This window comes from Octopus bimaculoides, chromosome 6 (genome assembly GCF_046866305.1).
Source record: "Octopus bimaculoides isolate indiv1 chromosome 6, ASM4686630v1, whole genome shotgun sequence".
Lineage (NCBI taxonomy): Eukaryota > Metazoa > Mollusca > Cephalopoda > Octopoda > Octopodidae > Octopus > Octopus bimaculoides.
In genome coordinates, this window is record NC_142933.1 from 42,347,289 (window position 1) to 42,361,900 (window position 14,612).

The following is a 14,612-nucleotide window of genomic DNA, read 5'->3' on the forward strand; positions in this document are numbered from 1 at the left end:
GCATCCTGCCTTTCAACAGTTTAAAAACATTTAGTATGATATATATATATATAGATAATGCAGAATGGGACAAGAACGCAAAACATCCAGACAAGTGATACAAGAAAGGGACAAAACATACAGATAGACGATACAAAGAAAACACAGACATGTCATTCGGGGTTTTCTCTCTTCAGTCGAGATCCAGATTATCTTTGCAATTTCGGCTGGTTATTCTCGATATTTCTCCAATCTGGCCAGCCCCAGGGAAAAACTAAGCTAAGAACATTAGATTCCTTGGAAGAAAGCAGCGAATATATACAAAAGCAAGGACGGAAAAAAAACGAACAATGTTACACAAATACAGATGTCTTTTGACTAAGGACAAATAAAATTAAAGCTGGCGTATATGGAAATAAGGCCTTACAGCCGGGATACAAGATTTCACAGGCACAGGGAGGAATAACGATTTTGCATGCACAACGGCCGCCCAAAAAAAGAAAGGTCAGGCTTTGCCGAACACCGGTCACATGGGGAGAGAAGAGAGAGAGGTAGTGAGAAAAAATGACAGGGACACAGTAAAGTGAAAAGTGGAGGGAGAAGAGAAGGCAAGGAAATGTGAGCGAGGGGGAACGAATAAGGGTGAAGGGGCTGATAGACAGAAATAGAGTCATACAAGATTTAGAAAAATGTGTACTTACATATAAGAGACAAAGTGTACATATGCCGCTCGCTCTCTCTCTCTATATATATATATATATATATATATTAAATGTTATTTCAATTGCATTCACTAAGTTTTCAATAAAGAGTAGTTTTTGTTCAGGATCAAGACAGTTGGCCCTTTCCAAGTAGCTGAAGCTAAATAACTTTTACCTTTTCAAATAGCAGCAACACTGTAAAATTAGCAATATAAAGTCCAACCTTTTTTTGTTGGAGTAGTTTGGTGAGATGGGCACTGATGAAGCTGATTTTCCCATAATACACACTGTTTCAACCCAGGTCATATCTGATCAAATAGACTCACGATCAATAACCATTCCATCTTTTTAGGGATATGTAGAACTACAAATATTAATGTATGTGATTTAAGGGTGATTTGACTGCTATTTCAATCCAGTGGATTACAACACTCACTGCAGACATTAGAATGAAATCAAGAAAACAAAATTGGTGAATCCTTAAAACAAATAATTAATTAGTGAATAATGTCATTTCTACGCCTGAGAAATATTTTTGAAAGGCAAGATTAGGGAGAAACCTTTTGTGTTTAGTAGTAATAATAAATAGAGAAGAAATGATATGATACCTCAGGGTAAACATGGAATGGATCAAGTCTAAATGAGTAATTAGAAAGAGCACTAATTTATGATCAGAAAATAATTTGTTTTTATTATAACAAAAAAAAAATGAATAAAAGACAAGTAAATTGAATGATGAAAGTTTGCATTAGAAATAAAGTCCACAAAATGCATCTTCCAATGCTCTCTTGCAGCCAACAGTATCATGGAATCCTCCAGCAAGTTCCATTGCTGTTGCTGACCGAATATTTTTAAGGTACCTGTTCAACAAAATCCAAAGAAATCATTATACATAATTCCTCACATAATTAATTATAGCCTAAATTTCTAAGTCTGTAGGAATCTAAAGAAATTATTTCCATTTGCCTTGAATTGAAGGTATTTTTTTCCAGCTTTACTAAGGTGCAGGTGTAGCTCTGAAATTAAGAAGCTTGCATCTCGGGCTCAGTACCACTGCAAAGCACCTTGGACAAGTTCTCTTCTACTACACCCACCAGCCAACTAGAGCTTTGTCAGTGGATTTGGTAGACGGAAACTGAGAAAGCTTACATCAAGCTAAGTAAAATCATAATACAAAGGATATATAAGCATATGCATGTATACACACATATATGTACATACCTACATCTACATGTGCATATAGATGCATATTCGGGTACGAGACGTTAGAAAAATGAACTACAGACAACGGAACGAACACATAGGAGAACAAACAAGCCACTTGTGGAATTATTCCTTCATCAGCTGCCTCTATTCTAAACTAGGAGTTTTGAAGATAAGGCAGGACGCACTCTTAGAATAGTTTCTTATCATAGTTGTCCTAGCATACAGACATCCCCTACATACCTCTTCAGATGAGCAATCCTAACCTTGTAGGCTCATGGGTGCTGGAGCCACATAAAAAGCACCCATGCTAGTGCCATGTAAAAGCATTCATGTAGGTGCTGCGTAAAAGCACTCAGTTGGTGTTACAAAGGGCATCCAGTCATAGCAACCATGCCTTAACAGACACAGAGCCCAGGCTGATGATGACGTGTGTGTACCCTTGTCTTGACATCAAGTGATAATTGTATGTAGGCACCACCATCATACAAGTGATGTTGTTTCCATGAAAAATATGTCTGGTTATGGGGAAATATTACCTTGCTTGGAAACAGGTGAGGGTTGGCAATAAGATCATCCATCCATAGAAAATCTGCCTCAACATATTCTGTCTAACCCATGCAAGCATGGAAAAGTGCATGTTAAACGACAATGATGAGGAAGGAACTTTACTATTTAGTTGAGATAAAAAAATATAAAATAAAATGTAAATGTTTGGTGAACCAGAGTCCTAAGTGTTCTGATGAGTATTTATTACTCAAATAAATGGCTTCCAATTATATGCAGTCTATAGTGCCAGAGACAGTTGGAAGTATGCTTTATTAATATCTAATACCTCCCATGCTTATAGTATGTCATAATGGAAGTTTTTCATCCATATAGATCAGGGCTAAAATTTGAATTTTGACAAAGTCTATTTCTAAAGAAATAAATGGCAAAAAAAAATTTTTTTAATTCCCTTCGAAACATTAAACAATGAACTCAAAATGAACATTAAATATGCTTATCTGTGACACTTTCGTGAACAAGAGTGTCCTCTCAGATGCAGTAATAATTAAATTTAAAAAGCTGTTTCAATATGTAGAACATCAAGGAAAATAGTTTCCTTCTTTTAAGAAAAAAAAAAAAACTCTCAAGAGGAAATTAAAGACTGCGATTACTAAATATTGTCTGAAAATGCTAATATTTCATATTAAAAATATTAATCTTAATCAAGGTAAAAAAATATTAATAATCCAAGTTCAGATCTAGCATATTACTTACCCATGTAACTGCAATTCTTGTACTGTTGGTACTTTGGGTCCAAGCATTGTAATCAGAAGAGGTGTGTACTGATAAAGTGGAGCAGATTCTGTTGCTGGTATAGGTAGATATTTATCTTGGTGATGGCCCTGTTGTAATAACAAAGAACAACAACATTGACATAAATCTAAGAATTTAACTCCAAAATAATCACATAATCATTAGCTTCAATGACAATATTCTCAATGATAAACTCAGTTCCAATCCAGTGTGGCAAAGAAAAAAGGGCAATTTCATTGCATTTGAGATGCATATCACAAATATTGATTTGTTGTGTTAAGTGAATCTCTTTCAATTTATGTAGAACCCAAATATCAAGCTTCTTAATTAGTCCAAGACATTTTAAGTGATTTTCAATTCTTGTGTTTAATACATTTAACCCCTCTGCAATCTTTCGCACAGTTATATGACAATCAGATTCAATTATAGCTTTGATTCTGTCATCAAATTTCAGTAGGTCGACCAGAACATTGGGTCATCTTTGAGTGAAAATTCTCCATATCGGAATTTTTAAAACCATTTCTGATGTGTGTTCTGTTAAGCAATTAACACCATAAACTTCATATATCTTTTTGTGAGCCTCAGCAGCTTTCTTACCTTTACGGAACTAAAAAAACAAAATATGGCAAAAATGTTCATTTTTACACTCCCATGTTAAAATTGACACTGAGCTAACAGCTGTAAACAAAATTACATGCAATTTGCTTCTAAAGTAAGCTAAAAGTAATGACTATCAAATGTCAAAAGGAAAAAAATTCTAACATTGTCTAAAGTCATTTAACTATTTGTGAAAAACGAAATTACTTTCTTGCCAACCCAATATATATCCTTCGTCCATCATCTTGAATTACATTTATTCACTTTCGTATGTCTACTTTTGTATCGCCTGCATTCCATGTATTGTTTGTTCTTGGTCCAATATTCTTTGCAACTCTCATGGGAACTGCCAGCATGGGAAGCATGTCTTATCATTAATGGTGTGAAACTAAGTAATACCATCTGGTTGATAACTGATGAAGAATTAGTGACCTTTTGTTTTTGTTTTCCGTCCATTTATGCACTCAGTATATGCTTTTTCTGTTTGTCTGTGCATTAAAGTACGATTCAATTCAAATATATACAACATAGAGATACACTTACCTAATAACTGATTCAGTGGTTCAATATCAAAAAGAAAAAAATTTTCAGACCTATGTTCCAAATTTTTGACCAAGTAATAATATATTGCAAATTAAACCTATGTTCCAAACTTTTGGTCCCAACTGTGTATATATATATATATATATATATATATGAAACGCTAGTTTAGAATAGAGGCAGCTGATGAAGGAAAAGTTCCATAAGTGGCTCGTCTGTTTCCCTATGTGTTCATTCTGTTGTCCGCAAAAAAAGTCCGTTTTTGTGCTTTGTTTATGTTCCCGTTCCTTTTTTGACATCCTGTACCCGGATATGTATCTATATATACATGTAGATGTAGGTATGTACATATATGTATGTATGTATACATGCATATGCTCATATATCATTTGTATTATATATATATATATATATATATATATATATACAAATGTGTGATCTGGAAGCTTGTAACAATCTTTTGTGAGTTGTTTTAAGTGCCTATTTAGCTGCAAACAGAAATTTTGGAAGCTGGAGGGAAAGAGAGATGTACCAGCAGCTGAGTAGTTCTCACTTTCAGCTGAGTGGAGAAGGACACAATACACTGAAAGGACCAGAAATTGAACCCATAACCTTATCGCTGTGAGCCCACTCACATGTGCAAATGAGTGTTTATGTGTGTGCATACATATATATGTATGTAATGTAAAAGTAAGAAAATAAACTAACAATTTTAATTCCTGTTGAGAACTGTGTAGTCGGAGCTTTAGGTACACCTGAGGTAGGTTCTAACAAATCTTTATGTGATGCCATTATATACTGCGCAGGTAGGTCAGATGACATCTACAAAAGAAAACAAGGTTTTATCAATAATTTATAAGGATATATTTATAGTAAACAAACTTAGAAGTGCTGAATGAGTCAATATTCTACAGAAAATAAAGGAATTCTTGACCACAAATAGGCTGTGACAACAGCTTACAAAAATTGGGTAAAGACCCTCAGAAGATGGTAAAAAGTGACCAGGAAGCCTCTACAGAGTACATACATACATATATATCATCATCATCATCATCATTTAATGTTCACTTTCTATGCTAGCATGGATCTGGCAGAGTTTCTACAGCTGGATGCCCTTCCTAACGCCAACCACTCTGAGAGTGTAGTGGGTACTTTTTACGTGCCACCGGCACGAGGGCCAGTCCGGCAGTGCTGGCAACAGCCATGCTCAAATGGTGTTTTTTTATGTGCCACCTGCACAGGAGTCAGTCCAATGTTTTGTTTACATGCCACCGGCACAAGTGCCAGTAGGCAAAGCTGGAAACGATCCCGCTCAAATGGTGCTTTTTACGTGCCACTGGCACGGATGCAAGACCACTACTATGGCAGTGATCCCGCTTGGATGGTGCTGTTAGCGCTCCACTGGCATGGGTGCCAGTCATCGAATTTGGTTCAGTTTCGATCTCACTTGTCCAAACAGGTCTTTGCAAGCTGAGTTTAGTGTCCAATGAAGGAAGGTTGGCATATGTCCCAGTCAATGAATTTGGTTCAATTTTCTATTTTGATTTCACTTGCCTCAACAGGTCTTCGTAAGCAGGGTTTTGTGTATATATATGAGAAAGAGCCATGTGCTTAAGAATTTTGCATAACAGCTATGTAGTTCCAGGTTTGATAATCCTAATCCTAATCTAACTTCAGGTTGAACAGGCAGATTTGGTAACACATGAAACAAAATGCTTAGTAGCTTTTCTTCCAGTTCTTTACAATTTGAGTGTAAATTTCACCAAGGTCAACTTTGCTTTTCATCCTTTCTGAGTCAATAAAATCAATACCACTGAGATTGATGTAATCATTTATAGCCCTTCCCTAAAACTGCTGGCCTTGTGCAACAAGTGAAACAATTATTATTAAGGTGAGCTGGCAGAATCATTAGAACGCCAAGCAAAATGCTGAGCAGCATTTCATCCATTCTTTTAATTCTTTTACTTGTTTCAGTCAATTTGACTGTGGCCATGCAGGGGTCATCTTTACATTCTAAATTCAAATTCTGCCGAGGTCAACTTTGTCTTTCATCGTTTCGGGGTTGATAAACTAAGTACCACTGAAACATTGGGATCGATGTAATCGACTAATCCCCAACCACAGAATTTCAGGCCTTGTGCTTTTATTAATTATTATTATACTCTTTTATTCGTTTCAGTCATTTGACTGCGGCCATGCTGTAGCACCGCCTTTAGTCAAGCAAATTGACCCCAAGACTTATTCTTTGTAAGCCTAGTACTTATTCTATTGGTCTTTTTTGCCGAACCGCTAAGTTACGGGGACGTAAACACACCAGCATCAGTTGTCAAGTGATGTTGGGGGGACAAACACAGACACACAAACATATATATATATATATATATACATATATACGACGGGCTTCTTTCATTCCATCTACCAAATCCACTCATAAGGCTTACCAACCACATGGTTCCGGGTTCAGTCCCACTGCATGGCACCTTGGGTAATTTCTTCTACTATAGCCTCAGGCCGACCAAAGCCTTGTGAGTGGATTTGGTAGACGGAAACTGAAAGAAGCCCGTCGTATATATGTGTGTGTATATATATATGTATATATATATATATATATATATATATGTGTGTGTGTATATATATATATATATATATATGTGTGTGTGTGTGTGTGTTTGTCCCCCCAACATTGCTTGACAACCGATGCTGGTGTGTTTACATCCCCGTAACTTAGCAGTTCGGCAAAAGAGACCGATAGAATAAGTACTAGGCTTACAAAGAATAAGTCCTGGGGTCGATTTGCTCCACGAAAGGCGGTGCTCCAGCATGGCCGCAGTCAAATGACTGAAACAAGTAAAAGAGTAATAAGAAAATTCTAATATGACAAATTGTTTCATGACTTAAAAACATGTAAGTAATTTATATTATTAAATTTGATATTAAATAAATTACATGTCTGCACTAAAGCAATCCTTCAAAATAATGCAGAATTTCAGTTACATACTCAAGCGAAAGAAAGTCTTTGTTTTCAGTTACAAAACAATTTGGCGTGACATTAGAATTTTCTTATTCATCATCATCATCGTTTAACGTCTGCTTTCCATGCTTGCATGGGTTGGACGATTTGACTGAGGACTGGTGAAACCAGATGGCTACACCAGGCACCAATCTGATTTGGCAGAGTTTCTACAGCTGGATGCCCTTCTTAACGCCAACCACTCCGAGAGTGTAGTGGGTGCTTTTACGTGCCACCGGCACGAAGGCCAGTCAGGGGGTACTGGCAACGGCCACGCTCGAAATGGTGTATTTTACATGCCACCTGCACAGGAGCCAGTCCAGCGGCACTGGCAACGAACTCGCTCGAATGTCTTTTCACGTGCCACTGGCACAAGTGCCAGGAAGGCGACGTTAAATAAAATTTTATCAAACTATTTCTCAGTCATTTATGACTTTATATATCATAATATGCATCTTTACACTAATATCCAATCTATATTTTGGAAGTGATATCATTTTTTACAGTTAGGTGCCTCACAACTGCAAAGGAGAAACAGTAATTCTTTTATAATTCAGCTAATAGCACAGATTATCTTGTCTAAAACATAATGTAACTGAACAATGATCTAGGGTTTTAATTCAACAATTATCTTGGTCTATAATTAAACAATTATCAAGGTCTCTAACTTACAAACTTTCAACAATGCTACAAAATAATCCAACATCAACACTTTTATAAAATAACAGACTCATTGTTGCAAATAAATGGAATATTAATGAGACTCTAAAGTAACTTACAAGTTCATCCAAAAGTAGTTCCTTGTTTTTTCTTTTGAGCTGTTTTTCTTTTTGCTCATTTTCAAAAGTTTCTTTTAAACGTTTTTCGGTATTCTGAATCTCTTCATCCAATAACATATCTAAGTATTCTTCATCTTGGCTCTTGAAGGGACAAACAAAACAAAAATTAACACTTTCTATAATTGACACCACAAATAATTATGCCATAATGGTGTCTAGTTTACACAAAATTATGTTAGGGAGTGGGTCAAATCTCTCCCTAGACATGAGGACATTGATCAAGTTTATTTTCTTTAATGACAAAGTATAGAGGAAAGATGCATACTCTTGAATTTCCTATGTATTTCCAGACTGATGAGGTTGATTTGAATAATGTTTTTTCTTTTTAGTAATTCCAAGTTGACAAGTGAAGAAAAGACAGAGAAAGAATTCCAGAGAAGTCCATCAAGAGATGAATGACAAGGTATAGCGGTTAATGTGAAGTCAAGGTGGGGGTGAGAGTCAATCAATATGAGTCATGAGAGAAGAAAAGATTAGTCAGGGGGAATGATAGCAGTTAACTCTGGGGAGCAGAAACCATTGTAGTAGAAGTAGCAGTGTGAAGAGACAGTATATTTGAAGAACAAAGGTAATTTGCCCATAGGAGGAATTATCATCATCATCGTCATTACCATCATCGTTTAACTTCCGCTTTCCATGCTAGCATGGGTTGGACGATTTGACTGAGGACTGGTGAACCAGGTGATTACACCAGGCTCCAATCTGATTTGGCAGAGTTTCTACAGCTGGATGCCCTTCCTAACGCCAACCACTCCGAGAGTGTAGTGAGTAATTTTACGTGCCACCAGCACGAAGGCCAGTCAGGTGGTACTGGCAATTCAATTCAGTATTGCAAGCCTGTTAATTCCTCAAGACTGTTATGGCTTACATTAGTAAACTAAGCCACTTCTAATGTCTGTGAACTTACAGAGTCATTCAGACAAGAGGCTAAATGAAAATGTATATGTACAGACATATATATATATATATATATATATATATATATATATATATATACATTACATAGACATATACACAACAAAGAATCTGATATTGTTAATCATACAAGGATTCAAATTTTTTCCACTAGTGTAATAACTAAAAATTCTCATAGTATTGCCAAAACAAAATGTTATAAAATGGATAAAATTCATTGATATTTACCACTTTTGATCGATTCTTCATTATTTGTTCCTTGTTATCTTTGCGATAGTTTTCAATTCGCCTTTTTGTTGATTCTACATCAATATTGTTGCTCAGGTTATAAACTAAAAAATTAATATATAACCACTAATGAGAGGGGAAATATGTAAGCATTTTTCTAAAAGCTGCAAGAAATCAAGCTGTACTTAATCTTATCTTATTATATAATAAAACAGCTGTGTGTGTGTGTGTGTGTGTTTGTGTGTACAGGCATTTCTCTTGATCCCCCTTAAGATCAATATTTCTTGAGCAAAATACTTCATTTCCCATTGGTCCAGTCCACTCAGCTGTAAATGAGAGCCAGCTAAGATGTTAACCCTTCAATAGACTGGCATCCCATGGACACCAGATAAAGCTCTGGCTTTATGAGTCCTATGACTCAAGACAGATCTAAGTGATTAAATTTTGTTCTTATTTTACAGTTTTGTATAACTAATTTACTGTAATCAACAGTTAATTTCAGAAGCTAAAGACTGGTCTAATCACTTTGATATTAACAATATGCTGTAAGAGATGAAGAATTTATGAAAAGTGAATAAAGAAAGTGAGATAAATTATCACCATTTTAATATCCATTTTCCCAGGCTAATATTGCTTGGAGAGGTCTACAATATGACTTGTTTCTCTCTTTACAATGAGCAAAGTGTATGAAGCAGTTGTAAGCAATATGATGGTACATATTTTTCATGTGGGTATTAATTGCAGAAAGTCTGTGAATGTGAGAGAAAATGAGTGGGGCATAATCTATTGAAAGTATAACAGTGGTTCTTATATGAAAACCTCCCTACTCCCATGCGGGTAAGGTTGTGATGGTTGAAAAAGCGCAAACAAATTGCAATTTTAATCAAATTAAAATTATATTTTAAACTCGTCCATAACAAAGCAAGAAGAATTATATGTATGTAAACTTAATTCTGTCTTCACATTAATAGAAAGAGAGAAGGGATGAGAAAAAAAAGCTGCACTAAAGTTTTTTTAGTGAGAGAAAACAGGAGGTATTTGTCTTTTTGAAAATCACTGATATGCAACACAACACAGAAATCAAGAATGTAGATGAACTTTAAAACTGGTCAAGTATTAAAGATATTAGATGATACAAGGTGGCATCACTTGTGTGGATATGTAACACAAATGGATAATATTTTCACGGTTAAACTTGCTACTGACAGCAGAATGAACCTAATGCACATGAAACACAAAGAAGACATAAACAAGATGTGGTTAGATCTGATAATGTTGAGCCTCACAGGTAATATGATACAGTATAAAGAAGATTGGCCCTGTGGCAACAGGGAAAATTGCTGCTGACATGATGACGATAATAAATTATAAGGAAATGCAGAAATAGAGTTAAATTTAGAACTTATGACAAAAAGTTTTTCAATGATTTTAATGAATTATTGTTTCTAATTTTGGAACAAGGCAAGCAGTTTTGACAGTGGTGAAGTCAATATGGTCAATTCCAGTAGATAAAAGTACTTATTTTATCAACCTCAGAGGGATGAAAAGCAAAGTTGATCTTGGCAAGATTTGAAGTCTGAACATAAAGAACTGGAACAAACATCACAAAGCAATTTTTCTGATGCTATAACAATTCAGCTAGTTGCCACCTTAATAATTTTAATAAATTATATAATTTAAAATCTGTTTCTATTGCTCAGCAAAACAAATAATCATTGGAGAATTTTATAGGAAGAAAATTTAACAAAATCCTTAAGAATGGTAATGATAATTCAGTAAACATTTACATGAAATATATTTTGCAAAGAAACAGAAACTGATTAATAAGGCACCGAGCTGGCAGAAACGTTAGCACGCCAGGCAAAATGCTTAGCAGTATTTCGTCTGCTGCTACATTCTGAGTTCAAATTCCGCCGAGGTCGACTTTGCCTTTCATCCTTCTGGGGTCAATTAAATAAGTACCAGTTACGCACTGGGGTTGATATAATCGACTTAATCTGTTTGTCTGTCCTTGTTTGTCCCCTCTATGTGTAGCCCCTTGTGGGCAGTAAAGAAATAAGAAACTGATTAATTAGTGCTGGACTATTATGGATCATTTACCTATAGATTAAAATTTTGCTAAAATCATTGCCGTGCATTTCATGAGACTTCATTCAACCTAACTAAATGCAGTAAATATCATTCCTATCCCCAATTAAACAAGAACATTGGCTGAAAGAAATCTCCACCATTTTCAAAATCAGTGGTGAAAAATAATTCATATAAAAAAAAAAAATCAAAGCAAAACTTCAAAATAATACTTTTAAGGTATCAATTACAACTATATAAAAAAATTTAAGCTGAATAAAACTTACTAAGAGTTTCTACCATTTCTAAATAGTCGTTGTATTCATTTAAGGAAGAGAAGTCAGACTCTCTCTGGTTGAAGCTGAAATTTAAATGAGACAAAGAAACAAAAAATGAAAGATCTCAAAGCATATCACTTTAATTTCCTAAATTCAACATTTATTTATTTATTTTATTTATTGACAAACAAATAGAGTGACAGACAGACATATATATACATATACAGTAATTCCTTGATATATGACTCAATTTGTTTCCAGGCACCACTCATAAAGCAGAGCAATAATTTCCAATAGTAGCAATGTTATAAATCGTAATTTGTTCCCAGAAAAATATTTTACTTATAAAATTTATAATACATAGGGGTGTCATGAAAAGTTATCAGCAGAAGAAATATAACAACCACTTACTCTTTTAAAATCCTTTTTCGTATGTCTACTTCTTTTTCAACTGTGGTATCTTCAAAAAGTTGAACCCTAAAGTTGTTCCTTCGGAGTGCTGTATTGCACTCAGGACATGCACCAGAACCTCGTATAAATAGCAGATCAACACAGTTTTCACACCTGTCAATAAACATAAGCAAAAGATAAACTAAAATTAATCCAATGTTGTGTAAAATTTAATCCATTCGTCTGTATATCATCATGCAGTTGTGAAACTCTTCTATAAAACAAGCTCTTTTGTAATAAGTTATTATCAACATACTTTGATAAAATTATCAATTGTTTTTTTGACATCTGAGAATATTGTAGCAAAAAAATATTTTTTTCTTTGATTTCTGATCCAAATTACACCTCTTGCACAATCTAATCAAGTTATCTCTCAATAGTTTCTCAAGATGAAGGAGCCTGTATATGTGATACTCAACTTGCCAGAAAAAGAGCCAATCTCCTTCAAATGACATTTTGTTGTTTTATAAAAGAAAGGAGACCTTTGGTAATGCAATCCTACTTGCACTATATCTGGAAAAAAGAGTAGATGATCACTACTTTGACCAGAGTTTAAACAACAGCGACTAGAATGTGGTTTAACCGCCATCGCATGGCCTGCAAAACTACCATCATGAAAGCAAAAGAATACCTTCTTACAGCATACTTCCTGCAAACTTTCCAGCCAACTAAATTGTAACAGATTTTGCTGTCCCTTTAGCAAAGGAGTCTCAACCAACCAAACAGCAACAATAAAACTGCCAAAGTGCAAAAAATTGTTAGCTTGCAATTTCTCCAAGTCAACCACGTCCTGATGTTATCCATTTACTATCCTCAAACATCGCGCTCTGATGATTTCTCACAGTAATCCCACATATATGTGGGATAGAACCTAAACTCAAGTGTATAGCAGATGTGCTGTTACACATATACATACAAAAACCAAAAGAAAGCGATTCAATGATTCATTCACCGCCTCGCTACAATCATACCTTTGACATGTATTTTCCTCTTTTTACCTTCTCTATCACTACTACTACTACTTTTGAAACCGCTACCTGTACAACTTCTTCACCCAGGTGCACCCGTCATCTATACTGTCTTGCCGTCAACTTCAACCAGTCCTTCCTTCCAACAAGACATCCTTTAGGAATTTCTTTACAATACAATAAATATCAACCAATAAATGCTCGTAAATAAACTTCATTATTATGGGACAACCTGAAAAGCTCATGGATATTACTGCCTCTGCTGACTAACGGATAAATAATTCTATGGCCTGTATAACTGTCCATATGGAATAAAGGAATGGTAACATAAAATGAAGGAAAAATTAGCAGAGTTTGGGGCAGCTGTCATTCAAACACAACATGAGAAAGGGAAAAGGAACGGAAGTTGGATAAAAATATATAAAATTGACATTTGAGAGGGAAAACATTTTCACAGAAACGTATGAATACTAAAAAGAAGCGGGGTAGAAATCCAACCTTTTTCTTTTACGAAATGTGTGACTTCGCGGGACAGTTATTCCAAAATTCCACCCAAAATGAACGGCTGAATGGCTTTTATAATTTATTGCAAATAATTGGGTGAAATTTTGGAACAGCTGTCCCGCGAAGCTCCATACTTCATCGGAAAAGAAAAAGGTAGGATTTCCACCACGAATCTTTTTAGCATTCATACGTTTCTGGAAAAATAGACTGGTCTTCAAATGTGTGACATGTCAATACTGCTGTTAATATTTATACATACAAAACACACGTGTTATTGTTTCTAAGAATTACGATGGAAATATTAAATACAGACTTACAAAGAATGACCACAGACATTGACCAAAAGTTTTAAGGATGGATTCCGATATTTTGTAGTTTTACATCGTGGACAGCCTTGTTCGTCCATGGTAAATAAAGAATATTTGGTTTCTCTCGGACAAAAAATATCCAGCTATATCGCCATCTCCTTTTAATGTAAACATGGGAAAACCATTTAAAGACAAAGTTTAGTAAAATTTTCTTATTCCATTTTATAGCACAGAGGTTTATATTATATAAATCAAATATGAAAATTTTTTAAAATCATTTATTGAATTTAAATGATTATGTTGAAGAATTCGATATATAATTTTAGAGATATGTAAAATGACTAATTAATTTAGTTTCATTATTGATACAGGGAGACACGGAGTTGTCTCCCTGTACCAATAAGGAAACCTCTATGTGGTCTGCGATCTGCTAGATATAGCAATCAAAACTTATTCAGATCTCACCTTTCAGTCTTATGAAAGACCACAGTGAATGATGTAACCCTAAAAAAAGTCGGGATAAGTAACGCTGTAATGCATGCCATCATGATTCTGCTCTATTAAGTTTCACCATATCAGTTAATTTTTAATTGAAAAGACGATATATGGAGTAGGGTTGCAAAATTACTAACTGGGGTAAAATTAGTAATTTCTTGTTATTTTCTCCCTACCTGTTTGAAATCATTCCATTGCAAGTATTGCATTATCATTTTGTATTATTGC

At 34.9% G+C, this 14,612-nt stretch overlaps 1 protein-coding gene across 2 annotated transcripts; it reads right to left on the reverse strand.

Annotated features, from left to right (window-relative positions):
* Window positions 1-1,344: 1,344 nt before the first annotated feature.
* On the reverse strand, window positions 1,345-14,083 carry LOC106873812 (CDK-activating kinase assembly factor MAT1). 2 transcript variants are annotated; one of them, XM_014921324.3, is made up of 8 exons: window positions 13,899-14,083; window positions 12,071-12,223; window positions 11,669-11,742; window positions 9,315-9,418; window positions 8,112-8,252; window positions 5,031-5,144; window positions 3,147-3,274; window positions 1,345-1,540 (listed from the first exon to the last, which is right to left on the reverse strand). In XM_014921324.3, the coding sequence occupies exons 1-8, from the start codon at window positions 13,985-13,987 to the stop codon at window positions 1,429-1,431; spliced, it is 915 nt and encodes a 304-aa protein (XP_014776810.1). In that variant the 5' UTR covers window positions 13,988-14,083; the 3' UTR covers window positions 1,345-1,428. The 2 variants fall into 2 exon arrangements, with proteins under 2 accessions (XP_014776810.1, XP_052824846.1); XM_052968886.2 differs by lacking the exon at window positions 13,899-14,083 and adding an exon at window positions 12,366-12,476.
* Between the last annotated feature and the right edge of the window lie 529 nt (window positions 14,084-14,612).